This window comes from Pundamilia nyererei, unplaced genomic scaffold, assembly GCF_000239375.1.
Source record: "Pundamilia nyererei isolate P.nyererei 1_Seehausen unplaced genomic scaffold, PunNye1.0 scaffold00020, whole genome shotgun sequence".
NCBI lineage: Eukaryota > Metazoa > Chordata > Actinopteri > Cichliformes > Cichlidae > Pundamilia > Pundamilia nyererei.
Window position 1 is genome coordinate 2,440,764 of NW_005187421.1, and position 13,568 is coordinate 2,454,331.

At 43.0% G+C, this 13,568-nt stretch overlaps 1 protein-coding gene across 3 annotated transcripts in view; it reads left to right on the forward strand.

Annotated features, from left to right (window-relative positions):
* The window catches only part of rapgef2b (Rap guanine nucleotide exchange factor 2b), a 54,709-nt gene extending 42,550 nt beyond the window's left edge, over positions 1 to 12,159 (forward strand). For 2 of the 3 annotated variants that reach the window (XM_013909166.1, XM_013909168.1), the window contains 15 exons: positions 297 to 405; positions 682 to 958; positions 1,568 to 1,725; positions 2,393 to 2,633; positions 3,030 to 3,413; positions 3,564 to 3,775; positions 4,696 to 4,819; positions 5,272 to 5,295; positions 6,439 to 6,662; positions 7,077 to 7,244; positions 7,730 to 7,879; positions 8,260 to 8,461; positions 8,567 to 9,096; positions 9,972 to 10,387; positions 11,910 to 12,159. In XM_013909166.1, coding sequence (XP_013764620.1) covers positions 297 to 405; positions 682 to 958; positions 1,568 to 1,725; positions 2,393 to 2,633; positions 3,030 to 3,413; positions 3,564 to 3,775; positions 4,696 to 4,819; positions 5,272 to 5,295; positions 6,439 to 6,662; positions 7,077 to 7,244; positions 7,730 to 7,879; positions 8,260 to 8,461; positions 8,567 to 9,096; positions 9,972 to 10,339 — 3,171 coding nt within the window. In that variant the 3' untranslated portion in view covers positions 10,340 to 10,387; positions 11,910 to 12,159. Of the gene's footprint in view, positions 1 to 296; positions 406 to 681; positions 959 to 1,567; positions 1,726 to 1,992; positions 2,008 to 2,392; positions 2,634 to 3,029; positions 3,414 to 3,563; positions 3,776 to 4,695; positions 4,820 to 5,271; positions 5,296 to 6,435; positions 6,663 to 7,076; positions 7,245 to 7,729; positions 7,880 to 8,259; positions 8,462 to 8,566; positions 9,097 to 9,971; positions 10,388 to 11,909 lie in introns of all 3 variants that reach the window. The other variant, XM_013909167.1, reaches the window with a different exon arrangement.
* Positions 12,160 to 13,568: the final 1,409 nt, after the last annotated feature.

Sequence of the window (13,568 nt, forward strand, 5' to 3'; positions counted from 1 at the left end):
TTTTAATAATTATGCATAAGGTGCTAATTTAGACATGATTCTTTTTCTAACAAAGAGCTGGCAGTGTGTTCAATTCATTATTTTTGCTCTTCTTGTTGTCAACAAAAGAATGCAAAATGTCAAGGTCCCAGTTTTGGAGCCACAACATAATTTTTGTGTTTCTTTATGGGTTAGAAAAAGAGGACGCTATTGACATCATCAGCTCTATTGTTTTTCCTCAGTCTGTTCTCGATCAGATGTATAACCCTTTAAGTTGCTTAAAATTGTGCTCATGGCTTTCTTCGTCTTTCCTGCAGATCTTGGAGGTCAATGGACAGAATTTTGAGAATGTCCAGCTCAGCAAAGCTAATGAGATTCTGAAGAACAACACCCATTTGTCCATAACTGTGAAGACAAACCTTTTAGGTAAAGCATATTATAAGTTATGATATCTTGTCAACATCCACCAAATCACTGGTGATCCTATGACGATTAGAGAGAGAGTTATAGTTATGTCAACCCTAACCCTAACCCAAAAACAACAGACTTGTTTTTGTTGACTTGTCCAAATGTTAAAGCTTATTACTGAACAAAAAGCATGTGGATAAACTAATAAAAAGGTTAAGATCTGAGAGTAGATGTAGGAATACTACAGTGTCTTTAATGACCCTTTTCTTTCCTTTTACATTAACACCTGTCTAGTGTTTAAAGAGCTGCTAACAAGGCCAGAACACGACCATGATTTGGATTGTGAGGAGGAACATGATCGAAAGAATGGGGCACCCCACCTTCCAAAGATTGGGGACATTAAGAAGGCCAGTCGCTACTCGATCCCCGACCTGGCGGTGGATGTGGAGCAGGTGATGAGTCTGGAAAAGGTCAGCAAGAAAGCAAAGACCAACACAGTGGGAGGACGCAACAAGCTGAAGAAAATCTTTGATAAGACGCTCACCAGCATCCTGCCCCCTAAACCATACAAGTAAGAAGACCTCATTACTTTTAACTGTCACGACTTAATTACCAATAAAAGCAGCTTTGCATGTCTAGATTTCAGTGAGAAATAAATATTTAGGACTCTGTGCAGCATTTATATTCAGTAGACTCTGAACTCTGTGATTTTAATATCAATAGGAAATCAAAGCCTCCTGATTGGAGCTGATTAGATGCAGAAACTTCGTTTCTGATTTTTCCTGACACTTTGACATGTTGCTCTGAACGGTTATGCAACGTGCACCTGCATTTTTATCAGTCTGCCAATCAACTGCAAGGCTGAATCAGAATTACTTTGAAATGCCGCAGATAAGAAAGAAAAGGTATTTGTTCATATAAATTTAGTTCCTAATGAGAGCAGGTGTCCATTTCCCACAGGGCACCATTGAAAACGTCTTTTAGCTGAGCCATATATAACCTTTGCTTTCACTGCTGTGAAACTTCAGGATAATTAACGTGGAATACATCATATGGACTGCACAGCCAAATGTGTTTCCATCCTCCTTCTCTTCCAAACACAAATATCGCCCTCTGCCTGTTGTTGACAGAACTGCTATCTATAACAGACTCCCCTCTGCTCGCCCTCTCGTTTCCATAGCGACGTTTGCGTGGGCCAATCACAGGATGACAGCATAGTGGGAATGAAGCAGTCCAAACAGATCCCACCAGCTCTGCCAGTCAGCGGAAACCTCTCGTCGTCAAACCCAGACCTCCTGCAGTCACACCACCGCATCCTCGACTTCAACAACCAGCCTGGTGTGTATTTAACCACTACATGGAGCTCGGGAAGTTTGTGGCATCAACACATTTAGAATGTTCAAAAATACTCTGCCATTATGTCATTTGTGCGGAACAAACAAAGAACCGCTCACTCAAATAGCGTCAGATGACTAAACATAATAAAATAGCTACCTAAACAGTTGTTCCTCCACTGCTCACGCATAGCACAAAATAAACAAGAAAAATGCAGTAATATGGCCTTTATATTAACTTCTGTCCATTATGTTGTTTATATCCTTTCAGTCCCATTGATAATGAGTAAGTATAGTCTCTCCTTGTGATTCTGCTTCTCCTGGAAAAATCATATCTTTGGCAGTGCTTTCAACCTTTATGTCAGACTTATAGACATTAATCTGTTAGAGTGCAGTCGCTTAATCTGGAGTCATAGTAGTACAAAGCTAATTCAGTAAAACAGCAGTGCAATTTTATATTTCCTCTGGGCTCGTATGTTTTCATGGAGATTTATCTGATCTGCAAGATGCTGGTGTGGCTTTTGCGGGCGTGGGATTGGTGATAAGCTCTTGATAAAGCTTGACAGTCAATCAGTTAATCAATCACTGTTTCTTAATCTGATTCAAGCTCTTCAGATTTCAGGAGACTGATGGTAACATATACCACAATTACCATTGTTTGTCTCTCCCAGATATGTCAGACCAGGTGTTGCGAGTCTTCAAGGCGGACCAGCAGTCTCGGTATATTATGATCGGGAAGGACACAACCGCTAAAGAAGTGGTGGCCCAGGCTATCAGGGAGTTCGCCCTGACTGCTGCACCGGAGGCTTATTCGCTGTGCGAGGTGTCTGTCACACCTGAGGGCGTCATCAAGCAGAGACGGTTACCGGATCAGCTTTCTAAGCTAGCCGACAGGATTCAGCTGAGCGGCAGGTAATGACTTCTTTATCTTGATGTTCAAACTGCAACATCAAAAGTACATAAAGAGTAGGAATAAAGACGGGTTTGAAAAGGCCAGTTCCACCATTCCTTGCTTGTCTCCTTTACATGGATGGTGATGTGCAGTATAGTTTTTATTGCCGTTTAAGTAGGACAAAACATCTTAAATCCAAGAAACCATCCTTATTAAAGAAAGGATAAATAAGAATGAATTGGGATGGAGTGATTGACCTCAGTTCATCTTTTCAAGATCCCAGTGGATTAAAACTCAATGTTTTATCAACAGCATTAAAAAAATCCTAAGCTTTTTACAGTCCTAGCAGAAAATTCTCATAGAGAAAAAATGGCAAATGTTTAACCAGTATTTTGCAATCCATCTTCCTCCATCAGATACTACTTAAAGAGCAACATGGAGACAGAGACGTTATGTTCCGATGAGGATGCCCAGGACCTCCTTCGAGAAGGACAGATTTCTTTGTTACAGCTCAGCACCGTGGAGGTGGCCACGCAACTCTCCATGCGGGCCTTTGAACTTTTCTGCGCCATCGAGCCCACCGAATACATCGATGACCTTTTCAAGCTGCGCTCAAAGACCGGCTCTGTCAGCCTCAAGCGCTTCGAGGAGGCAATTAACCACGAGACCTTCTGGGTGGCCACTGAGGTTACGCGGGAACCGAACCAGCTAAAACGCATGAAGATCATCAAGCACTTCATCAAGATAGCCCTGCACTGTCGCGAGTGCAAGAACTTTAGCTCCATGTTCGCAATCATCAGGTGGGACAATGAATGTGCAATAAACTGATTTCTTTTACATTTTGGGTCATATTTTTAAGTCATATTAATATAGAGAAGTTCTTCTGTGTTGTGATGTCTGTACAAATTGTTGTACTGATTATATATTCACTGCCACGGCTTTCCCTATAGTGGTCTGAACCTGGCTCCAGTCTCCAGACTAAGAGGCACATGGGAGAAGTTGCCAAGCAAATATGAGAAACTGTTCGGGGACCTGCAGGACCTCTTCGACCCTTCAAGAAACATGGCCAAGTACAGGAATGTCCTCAGCAATCAAAACCTCCAGCCACCAATCATCCCCCTGTTCCCTGTCATCAAGAAGGACCTCACCTTTCTACATGAAGGTAAAACAAAATGAAACGACCGACTTTATAAAATAATTATGGATTCAATTTTTTGTGATTGGCAGTATTTTTGCAAAGTTCCTGTGTGGCAGATTTACTCTAGTGTTTTTACATTATTTTATATCTGTTTAGCTCAGATCTTTCACTCAGTAAACATTACTATATTAGACACTACACAACACACACAGCTGCAGATTCTGCACAATTTTTCTGAAAAGAGTCAGTGTTGCCAGATACTGCTGATAGTTTCCAGCTCAAAATCTATTCAAAAACTGCCAATATGCACACAGGCCCACAGAGTTTAATCACCACTGCACTGCATCAGATTCAAGAGCAGTGCACACTAGCGCTCAATCATACACAAAACAAAAAACTATTCTTACTATCGGTTTGCAGGCAAACACTTTTGCATTATCACCTATCATTTAAAAGCAAACTAAATAACAATCCATTTTGCAAAGTCGAACACCCAGGCATGCACACACATACAACCCATTTATATACTATATATATTTCTAATCTTAAAAAGTGTGTATTGTTATTGAAAAACAGGACAACTGGCTGTTTATCATGTAAGCTTTTCTCAATGTGAAAGCCAACTATAAGTAGGTAACTGCTTCTTGGTTTCAGTGTGGTTCTTTAAATATTGCAGTTAGCTTTCCTATCATCTGCTATACATGGAATTATCCATAACTTTAAGTTTACCTCTCTGACCAACTTCTTTATGTACAGACCACCAGTGATCTCAAAACAAATTGTGTTGATTTGCTGTATAAATGCAGTAACCACAAACAGAATCTAATTGTTTCAAGGGGTAAAAATGCTTCACGGTTAGCCATATTTATCGCCGTAGTTCTCTGTCACTTGCTGTAGTTTTTAAACTCTGTAATTGATCTTTTTTTTTTCTTTGGCTTTTTCAGGCAATGACTCTAAAGTGGACGGCCTGGTGAACTTTGAAAAACTGCGGATGATTGCCAAAGAAATTCGCCATGTTGGTCGCATGGCGTCTGTCAACATGGACCCAGCCCTTATGTTCCGAACAAGGTAAGATATTTAGGAAACAAAGTCTGATCTTTAGATTCTTAAGGACCCTTCACTCTCCCTGTAGGACCAGCCGGCACTACGCTGACTAACCAGCTCTGTGGGGTTAGCCGGTTCACGTAGATTGAGTCCAATTCCTGCCTCACGCTTTTCCTTTAAGCAGCTGTTCTCTTTGACAACTGCTTCGTCTAGCAACTGTTTCCTTGTACACATTGTTGGCATAAGATGTGCTCAGTGCTTCTGTGAAAGTCTCTTTGTCTAATCATGTCTCCTCTTAGTCAAGTGTTACCATTTGATTTCCTTTCTGCTGACTTTCATGTGGGTCTGTTGGTGAAATTGCTTCTCTTTGGTGATCTTGGTGGTCTTTCCTGTCCTAAGCTTTGTCTCCTCTCTCTCTTTCAACTCATCCACCCTTTGCCCTCCATGCTTCTCTGCTCATGGCACACACCCTCTAGGAAGAAGAAATGGAGAAGTTTAGGGTAAGTTTGGTGACCCTACAACCTTTGCCCTCTCTGCACCATGCACCCTTTTTTTTCCCTGCAGATTTGCCTGCTTTTTTGAGTTAAATCCGTTTTGAGTTAAATCCTTCTAACTTTGCTTGATGCTAACCTATGGATATTCAGTGGAACAAAGGTCACATATGCCAACATGAGGTTATAGTGAATTATTTGAGAATCAGTAAATAATGGGAATAATTGGAATACTGTTTACGACATGAGATAAACACACGCGTGACAAATAAAAGGATTATATCCAGCTTCCAAGTAGCAAATGCGACCTTTTTCTGATATGTTGTTTCCCAACATAATGCATGCAGCTTCTGTTTTAAAGTTTTGCCTGTCTTTGATGGTCGATCTGCTTATCAAAGCTCCAAACAGCCAGAGATTCTGGAACTGAAATACTCTGCAACATGCTTTACATTCTTGTGGTCAAATGGGACACCATTGTGCACAGCCAACATTTAATGGGAAACATGCAGATTTACATTTCATTCACTCAAAAACAAAAGAAAGCAGTTTGACATCTGCAGCTCATGATTGGCACCTTAATCTCGTAAATACAACATCCACGCCTTGTAGCTGTGAGATTGTTGTCTCGTAATAATATCTCTAAAATGTGGTTTGTTGTTGTTATAAGGTACTACTTGAAAATTTTTATTGAAACGTGATAAATTTGTTTCCACCATCGAGAACAAATGTGGCTTCTCATTGACTAACACCACAGGCGACTGCCAGGGTGCTGTTTGGCTGAGACCATGTGCAAAAAAACATGCTTTTACTACTACTACTACTACCAGCTCTGACTCAAACCACAGAAATGTAAACTATGACTGCACTACACTAGCCCCTCTTTCTACTGCCCTGTTGTTTGACTGCAGCCGTCATCGCTCAACCTCTCCCTCTGCCGTCTGGAATGTCTGGAATGTTTTGGAGTTGGGAGAAATGACTAAAGCTGGTCTCTGCATGTTCGAGTTTTAAATACCACGCTCCCTATGTAGCCTCATAGTGTCAAATATACAGTTTTACTTCAAAATCAAGTCATTTACAGTCTGAAGCCACACCTTTTTTTTGTCTTCTTGTTTGTGCGTCTCTGTTCCTCTCTATGTTCATGTGCACAAGCAGGTCGCTAAGTCAGGGTAGCGCCAACGCCGCCGTGCTTGACGTCACACAGACAGGTGGGCACAAGAAGCGGGTGCGACGCAGTTCCTTCCTAAACGCCAAAAAGCTTTACGAGGATGCCCAGATGGCTAGGAAGGTCAAACAGTACCTGTCCAACCTCAGCCTGGAAACGAATGAGGAGAGTCTTCAGACACTCTCCCTACAGTGTGAACCCTCCATTAGCACATGTGAGTTTGTTGCAGTTTTTCTTCTTTCTTTCAGTTTTTGGGGTTTGGGGAATTTAATAGGGAAAATGTGAAGTTACAAAAGATCGAAGCTTGAGCGCAATTCTCCTGAGACATACTCATACCCTCACACATACTTCACTGCTCAGAATCAGATCCTCAAGGACTCACTGGCATGAAATAAAAATCTGAGTTACTTAGCCAATTTCCTCATTGTTGATGCCAAACCTCCTTTGTTGTCATTGCACTGGGGAGTAGTGGTCAGAGAGACTCTGTGAGCCGTGCAGCTCAGTTTTGATCGATACAAAAGTCTTAAGAGCAAATTTCTTCCTTCTAAGCCCTTTTTAACACAATTACCTATTAAATGTAACTTAAAGTATATCTATACAGAATACTTACTTATTTCCCACTACTCAGTGCCCAAAAATGCAGGTGGGAAACGACCAGACACTTCTCCAGTTGTGCCCAGAGCTGCGAGTCAACAAAGGGGTCAGCTGGCCAAAGGAAACCAAGCTCTCCAGGTCCCCGCTGTGGCCCTTTACCCATCTCGAAAGAAAGTGCAAGTCAAGGATCTGCCACCATTCGGTAAGATGAAGATTACACATAACCGTCAGTATTCAAGTATCATTTGAGTTTAATGGTATTTCCCCCTCCCATCATTGAGAGAATAGGATACGTGTTATTCTAGAATAAAGCTTTATGATTGTGAACATTCATTGGATAGTTATGAAGGTAAAATTCTTGGGATGTGAATCTTTTTATTTTTTAATTGGTTTAGCTTTCCGTACAGGTGGATACAGTAATGGTGCATGATTGCATGAACAGCATTCTGTATAGATCTTCTGTTCCCTTGTCCTTGTACATGCTCCTATTACCTTGTCCTCCTCATCTTTTTATTTGCAGACAATGGCTGATTCAGCTTCTTTGTGACAGTGCTGCCACCAAGAGGCTGGCTGGCAATAAGCAAATGCAAAAAAATCCCAGACAATGCTGCTTAGCGTCCCCGCACCCTTGGGGACTGGCAGTGTTCCTCATGTTAATTCTGCTCATCTTTTTGCAAATGTCCACAGGCACCAGTTCCCCGCAGTCTCTGAAGAAGATCCTCGCTCTTTCAGAGGAGGGGAGCGAAAGACACCGGAGGCAGCCAGAGGACACCATGTCCAATGCCTCCTCCCAGCTCTCCTCCCCTCCCACCTCCCCCCAGAGCTCGCCAAAGAAGGGTAAGCCAATAATCCTCCCTCCCTCTGACACCACTCTCCAGACTGCAGTCATGGTGAGCTACAATTGCCACCTAGTGGCTGCCGCTATGTACTGCACGATGGCTCTCATTGTTCAGAGTATGAGAGCCCAATATGATATTAAAGTTGACAGATGATGCGTGAATAAGAGTTGATTTATACTATAAAACAGATACTGTATGGATTTAATTTAGTCAGCCAGGTTTAAGTTGTGTAAAAACAGAGATAAGCTCTTAGAATTTGAATGCTTTCCTCATAATCACGCGCTACTTTTACCAATGACTATGAATTAAAAACTGTAAATTCTGATCTACTGCAAGTACATAAATGTATCGTCTTCCACTTCTTCCTCGCTCCTCCAGGTTACAACAGGATGGGAGACACCTACTCAGACTCTGGTCACAGTGAGATCTCCTCTCGCTCCAGTCTCGTTAGTAACTCCTCTTTCGACATGGCCCAGGAGGAGAGGAGACTTCGTCACTCCGGAGTAGTCGGGGATTCTCACATTGGAGGATCAAGGCTGGAACGAAGAGCCACAACTGACCCCGATCAGTACAGTCTTGGGTAGGATTACTGAGAACTTGATAAGTGAATCATTGTTTTGTTTTTTTTCCCTTCTGAGGTGAAGCATCGTCATCTTTTATTCTTTTTTTAAACATCATATCCTAGGTCATATTCATCAATGCAGGACTGTCGGGGCATTTATGCTGGCGGCCATACAGTACTCTCCTCACCCAGTTCAGAGGAACTGACTCAGGATCAGGGAGACCGTGTTTCCCTCGACGCTGCAGACAGCGGCCGCGGTTCTTGGACATCCTGTTCCTCTGGCTCCCACGACAATATCCAGACGATGCAGCAAGGACGTAGTTGGGAAACTTTGGCCTTTGGCGGTGGTGGAAGTGGAGGCGGCATTGGAGGGCTCCCTCCTGGCGGGCCAGATGCCATATTAGGGGGATCAGCTGCACTGTGGGCAGCACAGGCAAGGGGGAGCTGGGCATCTGCCAGCTCCTCCTCGTCCTCAGCAGCATACTGGGGGGAGGACTCCGAGGGGGATACCGGCACCATAAAGAGGAGAGGAGGAAAGGACGTCAGCACCGACCCAGAAACAAGTAGCATCACATCCACCGGGTCAGAGGAGGCAAAGCAGCTCGGCCGACCATCTCCATCACCCATCACTGTCGGAAATAAAGGCGGCCTTTGTGAGTGACTGCTAAGTTTTTGTTTTGTTTTTTTATGCACCATTATGAGTCGGACTGTTTACTGACTTGGTTGTAGTGACTTTCTAAAGTCTTTGTTACCTCACAGTCATGAGGAGACTCCTCAAGTTTGTGCACCTCACAAAGAAACCTACACGTACCTGCTATATAACACATTTTAGACCTAAAATAATGTACAGATTCCAGTGGTGCTGAATTCTTTCCTGGCATGTCCTAATATAAATATTAAACATTATACATTCATCCTGCAGCAGCTCAGTGTCTCATTACTGCGGCCTGCCCCACAGTTTGAGAAACATTGGATTAAACAAACAAATGTCTTTGTGGCTTTAGTTTGTAATCCAGCTCATTTTAACCAATGATGTTTGGGCAGGCTGTGGTTGTCCCTGCAAAGACCAAGAGGGAAATGTATCTGGAAACCATCAGCTAGCATTTTGCTTTTCACAGTTTTGTTGTTCATTCCTGAACAGTGACTCGGGTCCAGAATTTTGGCCGCGATGTCCACTGGCTGCGCTGAATGGGGCCCAAATATCAGTCAACCCACAGGCCAAATCATTAGAGGATAGCTGTTGGGTTCCCAGATTGCTTCTCATTTAACTCTTGGCAAAAAAAAAAAAGAATGAAATGGGCATTGATCCCAAAATTATGAGGTAATCCTACATCCTATCGAAGGATTGTTTTTCTTCTGTGCAGCAGAGCAGTCCAGATTTGAGATGGTAACATTTAATGACAGCATCTTTAAATGTTGCATCTCATCCTCTTTTTCCCTTAATTTTTGATTTGTCATCTTCTGCTGTCGCTGCCAAAAAAGCTTCATAAAACACATCATCACGTGTCTCTCTTTTGTATCCCCTCAGCCCGAAAAGAGGGCCGTTACCGTGAGCCTCCCCCGACTCCCCCCGGCTACACTGCCTTGACCATCTCTGACCTCGCTGAGGGACAGCACTCAGCCCAGTCTGTTCCCATGTCCACAGCGACCCACTCAGGCCGGCGGCCACCAGACTACACTACGGCTCTGCAGCGCTCGCGCATGGTCACCCAGTCGCCCGACTCCCACCAGGCCCACCAGGGGGCCAAGCACCGGGCAGGCGGCCTCCACCGCACTCGCTCACCCGCCGAGGAGCAAGAGCCTGAAGAGGAAGAGGAGGGTGAGTCCTTGTCTTCCAAACTAGTCGCTCTGAGGAAGCCAGTGGCACAGCATACACCAGAGACTCCCAGACCATGACAGTGTGTGTACGGGGGTTAACAGGCAGGGCCCGACTCCCCAAGGCAGGTAAAAACTAATTTATCAGGTTGCCCCCTCCACACCAGTGAACCTGCATGTCAGCAGAGATGCATACAACCCCCACAGCACTAGTAGCACCGGTCCCACTCCAAATTCCAAAAGTCAGTGGAAATTAAATTTGATCTGGAAAGTCTTGATTTGGAGTGGGACCCTCACCTCTTACCCGCAATATGTCATCATGCATGAGTCATACTTACTGGATTAGACTCACTACTTCTCTGCCACCACGCATTCTGCTCTTCTTCTCTCACTTTCTCACACACCGTGTCCAAACAGCATTCATCAGCAGACACGGTGTTAGGATCCTCTCACCCATGCAGTCAGTGCCTGAAAACATGCACCTCCATTCACCTGCACCAGCACACCCCTGACTCGCCTGCAGTGACTCTGAACATACTGTGTGTCGTTGTAGTGGTCTGGTGTAGCGAAGAAAGATCAAAATGTGGGTAGATGCGCACTTGTTAAGTAATAAATGTATAGACTAACATGAAAGGCTAGTTTAAAGAAAGGCTGATGTGCAAGCTTGAAAAAAGGTTTTAGTTTAGGTAGTTCAGTATGCCTGCCTAATAAACAGCTGTTTGTTTACACACTAAAAGCAGCCACAAAAAGAAATTTGACACGCAACATGAAAATATTTTACCAAAATTGACATTTTAGAACCTTTTTCCACCCACAAGCTGCCTGTCCTTTATTTCATCCATGATTTGATGCAAGAAATCAAGAACTGGAACTGAAACAGACCAAAACTACAAACATTTTTCCAACTTTTTGAGAGTGATGACTCAAAGAAGGCCATTGGAAGGAAAACAGTGAGAGAAACGGTAAAAAAAATTTCCTGCCGCTAATATACACAAAAAATCCCGATGTCAACAAATCATCTCAAACCTGTTAAAAATAGATACTGCAGTGCATTTCCAGTGGAGGACATTTCCAACTGGAAGCTTAAATAAAGCACATGGAAATGTTAAAGCTGTTTTTTGGCTTCGTATGTCAGAGGTTTCAGCATCTGCAGCAAAGTGAAGTGTTGGAGTAGTGAATGTATCTGTGACATCTGCCATGCAATCTAACATGGCTCATGGCAGAGTTGGCATCAGCAAGTTGTTAATTATCTGGGCAGTATCTCAGGCAAAACTATCCGAGCACCATGCCAAATGCACTTGGAGAAAATGCTTTGAAAATCCTTTATTGCTTTACATTTCGAAAACGCCACAGTCTGCCTTCAGATGACTGAGCAGCACTGTTGTACTGCGGTGTTTGTGTCCAATCAAACAAGTTTAGTCAAGCTTTGAAAACTTCCCTCGAAAACTTAAAGCTGATCAGAAAAATGATGGTATTCTTTGGTAATATTGTTGGCATTACATTAAGTAAAAGCTTCCTGAGTGGTGTCTCAGGCAGGTTTTCATTCTACACATTGCCACTGCTGACCTCATTAACGCTTCAACTTTATTACATTCTAGCTCATGCATTCATTCAAGGTAACCGATGCCTATCTTTGTTTCTCTCTCCACAGAGGATGAACAGGTGTCAGCGGTTTGAGGGACAACAGTGGACATCTTTTTGCAGTAACTTGAAGTGCCCCTTGTTCAGGGTGGACAGGATTAAAGAGACAGGCAAACAGACTCATCCGTGACATAACGTGCCTGCCTCCTCCACTTGATTCTCCCTCCTTATTGGTGGATTCCTCTGCTCATCTCCCTCCTCCGCCTTAAAGCATCATGGAGGGTTGAATGACCCTGCATGCAAAAAAAAAAAAAAAAAAAGATAAAAATACTGTGAAGAAGAGATGGAGAGAAGGTCAAAGACGATTTAAAAAAATGCCTGGCACTTTGGAAAAAATAAGACTGCGGAACCCTGACTGGCACTGGGTTTTGGGGGGGCTTCACCCAAGCCACAGACACACAAAACCACATAAATATTACTGTTACAAACAGGACTGACTTCTTAAGACTGCCCACCGCCGCCACCAGTAACAAAATCCCAGACCTTGCTGTTGACACCACAGCATCATGACGTGTTGAGCTTCATCTGCACTTTCTCATTTTCTACTTTCTAAAAAAAAAAAAAAAAAAAAACAACAACAAAAAAACACCCAACCCAAGAACAAATAAAACTACAAAACAGACTAATGCTGAAGACTGAGAGAAACGGTTGACTTGACTCTTAATTTTCAACTTCCCACTAGATTTTTTTTTGGTTTGTTTGAGTTTTGTTTCTTTGATTGCACTCTGGGGGACCGAAAAGAGAAATCAAGTCAGCCCATAATTTCTCTGCCTGGACTGAAATGACCCATCTGTTGCTGAGGGTTTGAACTCTGAATCCAGTATTATCTTATGTCACATATGAAAGCTAATCACTTGTTGGTTTAAATCAAAGAGCTAGGAGGAGGACTCAGGTGGGAGAACCAACGTGCACACATGCACAAACAGACAGAGACACACACACAATACATTTTGCATACCCAAGCATAAACAAAATCACAGTTTAATTCAAAAGCTAGCACTTTCAGCACAATATCAGATTTTACCAGATGCTTGCCCCCACCCCCCCGGATAACAGGGTATGAGTGAAGCATATCAGCAGAGTGTGTCTGGTTATATCTCAGTCTTTGTATCATCTAGTTGCTTTGTTTTACACTGAGACTTTTGATGGCGATTATAGGAAAAAGCACAGAGATGACCCACTGGGAATCACATGAGGCTTAACGGTGTTGGTCTCTACAGTGCATCAGAGGCACACAAGCGAGCTAAATCGAGAAATCTAAGAATCATAGTACAAACTGTGAGCAGCAATCGAGCACTAATATTAGAAAAGTTGCCTTTCATTCCGTTATTTTTACTGATGAAAGGATCACAGACCAGCAGCAGGGCTGATTTTGTTTTAAAAGCTGCCAGTGTGACTCTACCTTTGCAACATGATCTTGTAATAGTCTGAATATACACCCATTTCCCTTCCAAATGAAAATATCCACTGATTCAGATTTGGCTTCTTCCTGACACAAACACACGCCACATCTCATGAATGTCCAAGCGCCTTATGATGCCATGATTGCAAACATTTCATTCGGCGGTTGTCCCCAATGTGAATCACCTTGTTTCAAGAGCAAACCTTGAATCAAGCAATAGTGGAATGAAATGCCTTATTCAAGATACTTCCCCTGGCTTTTTTTTTT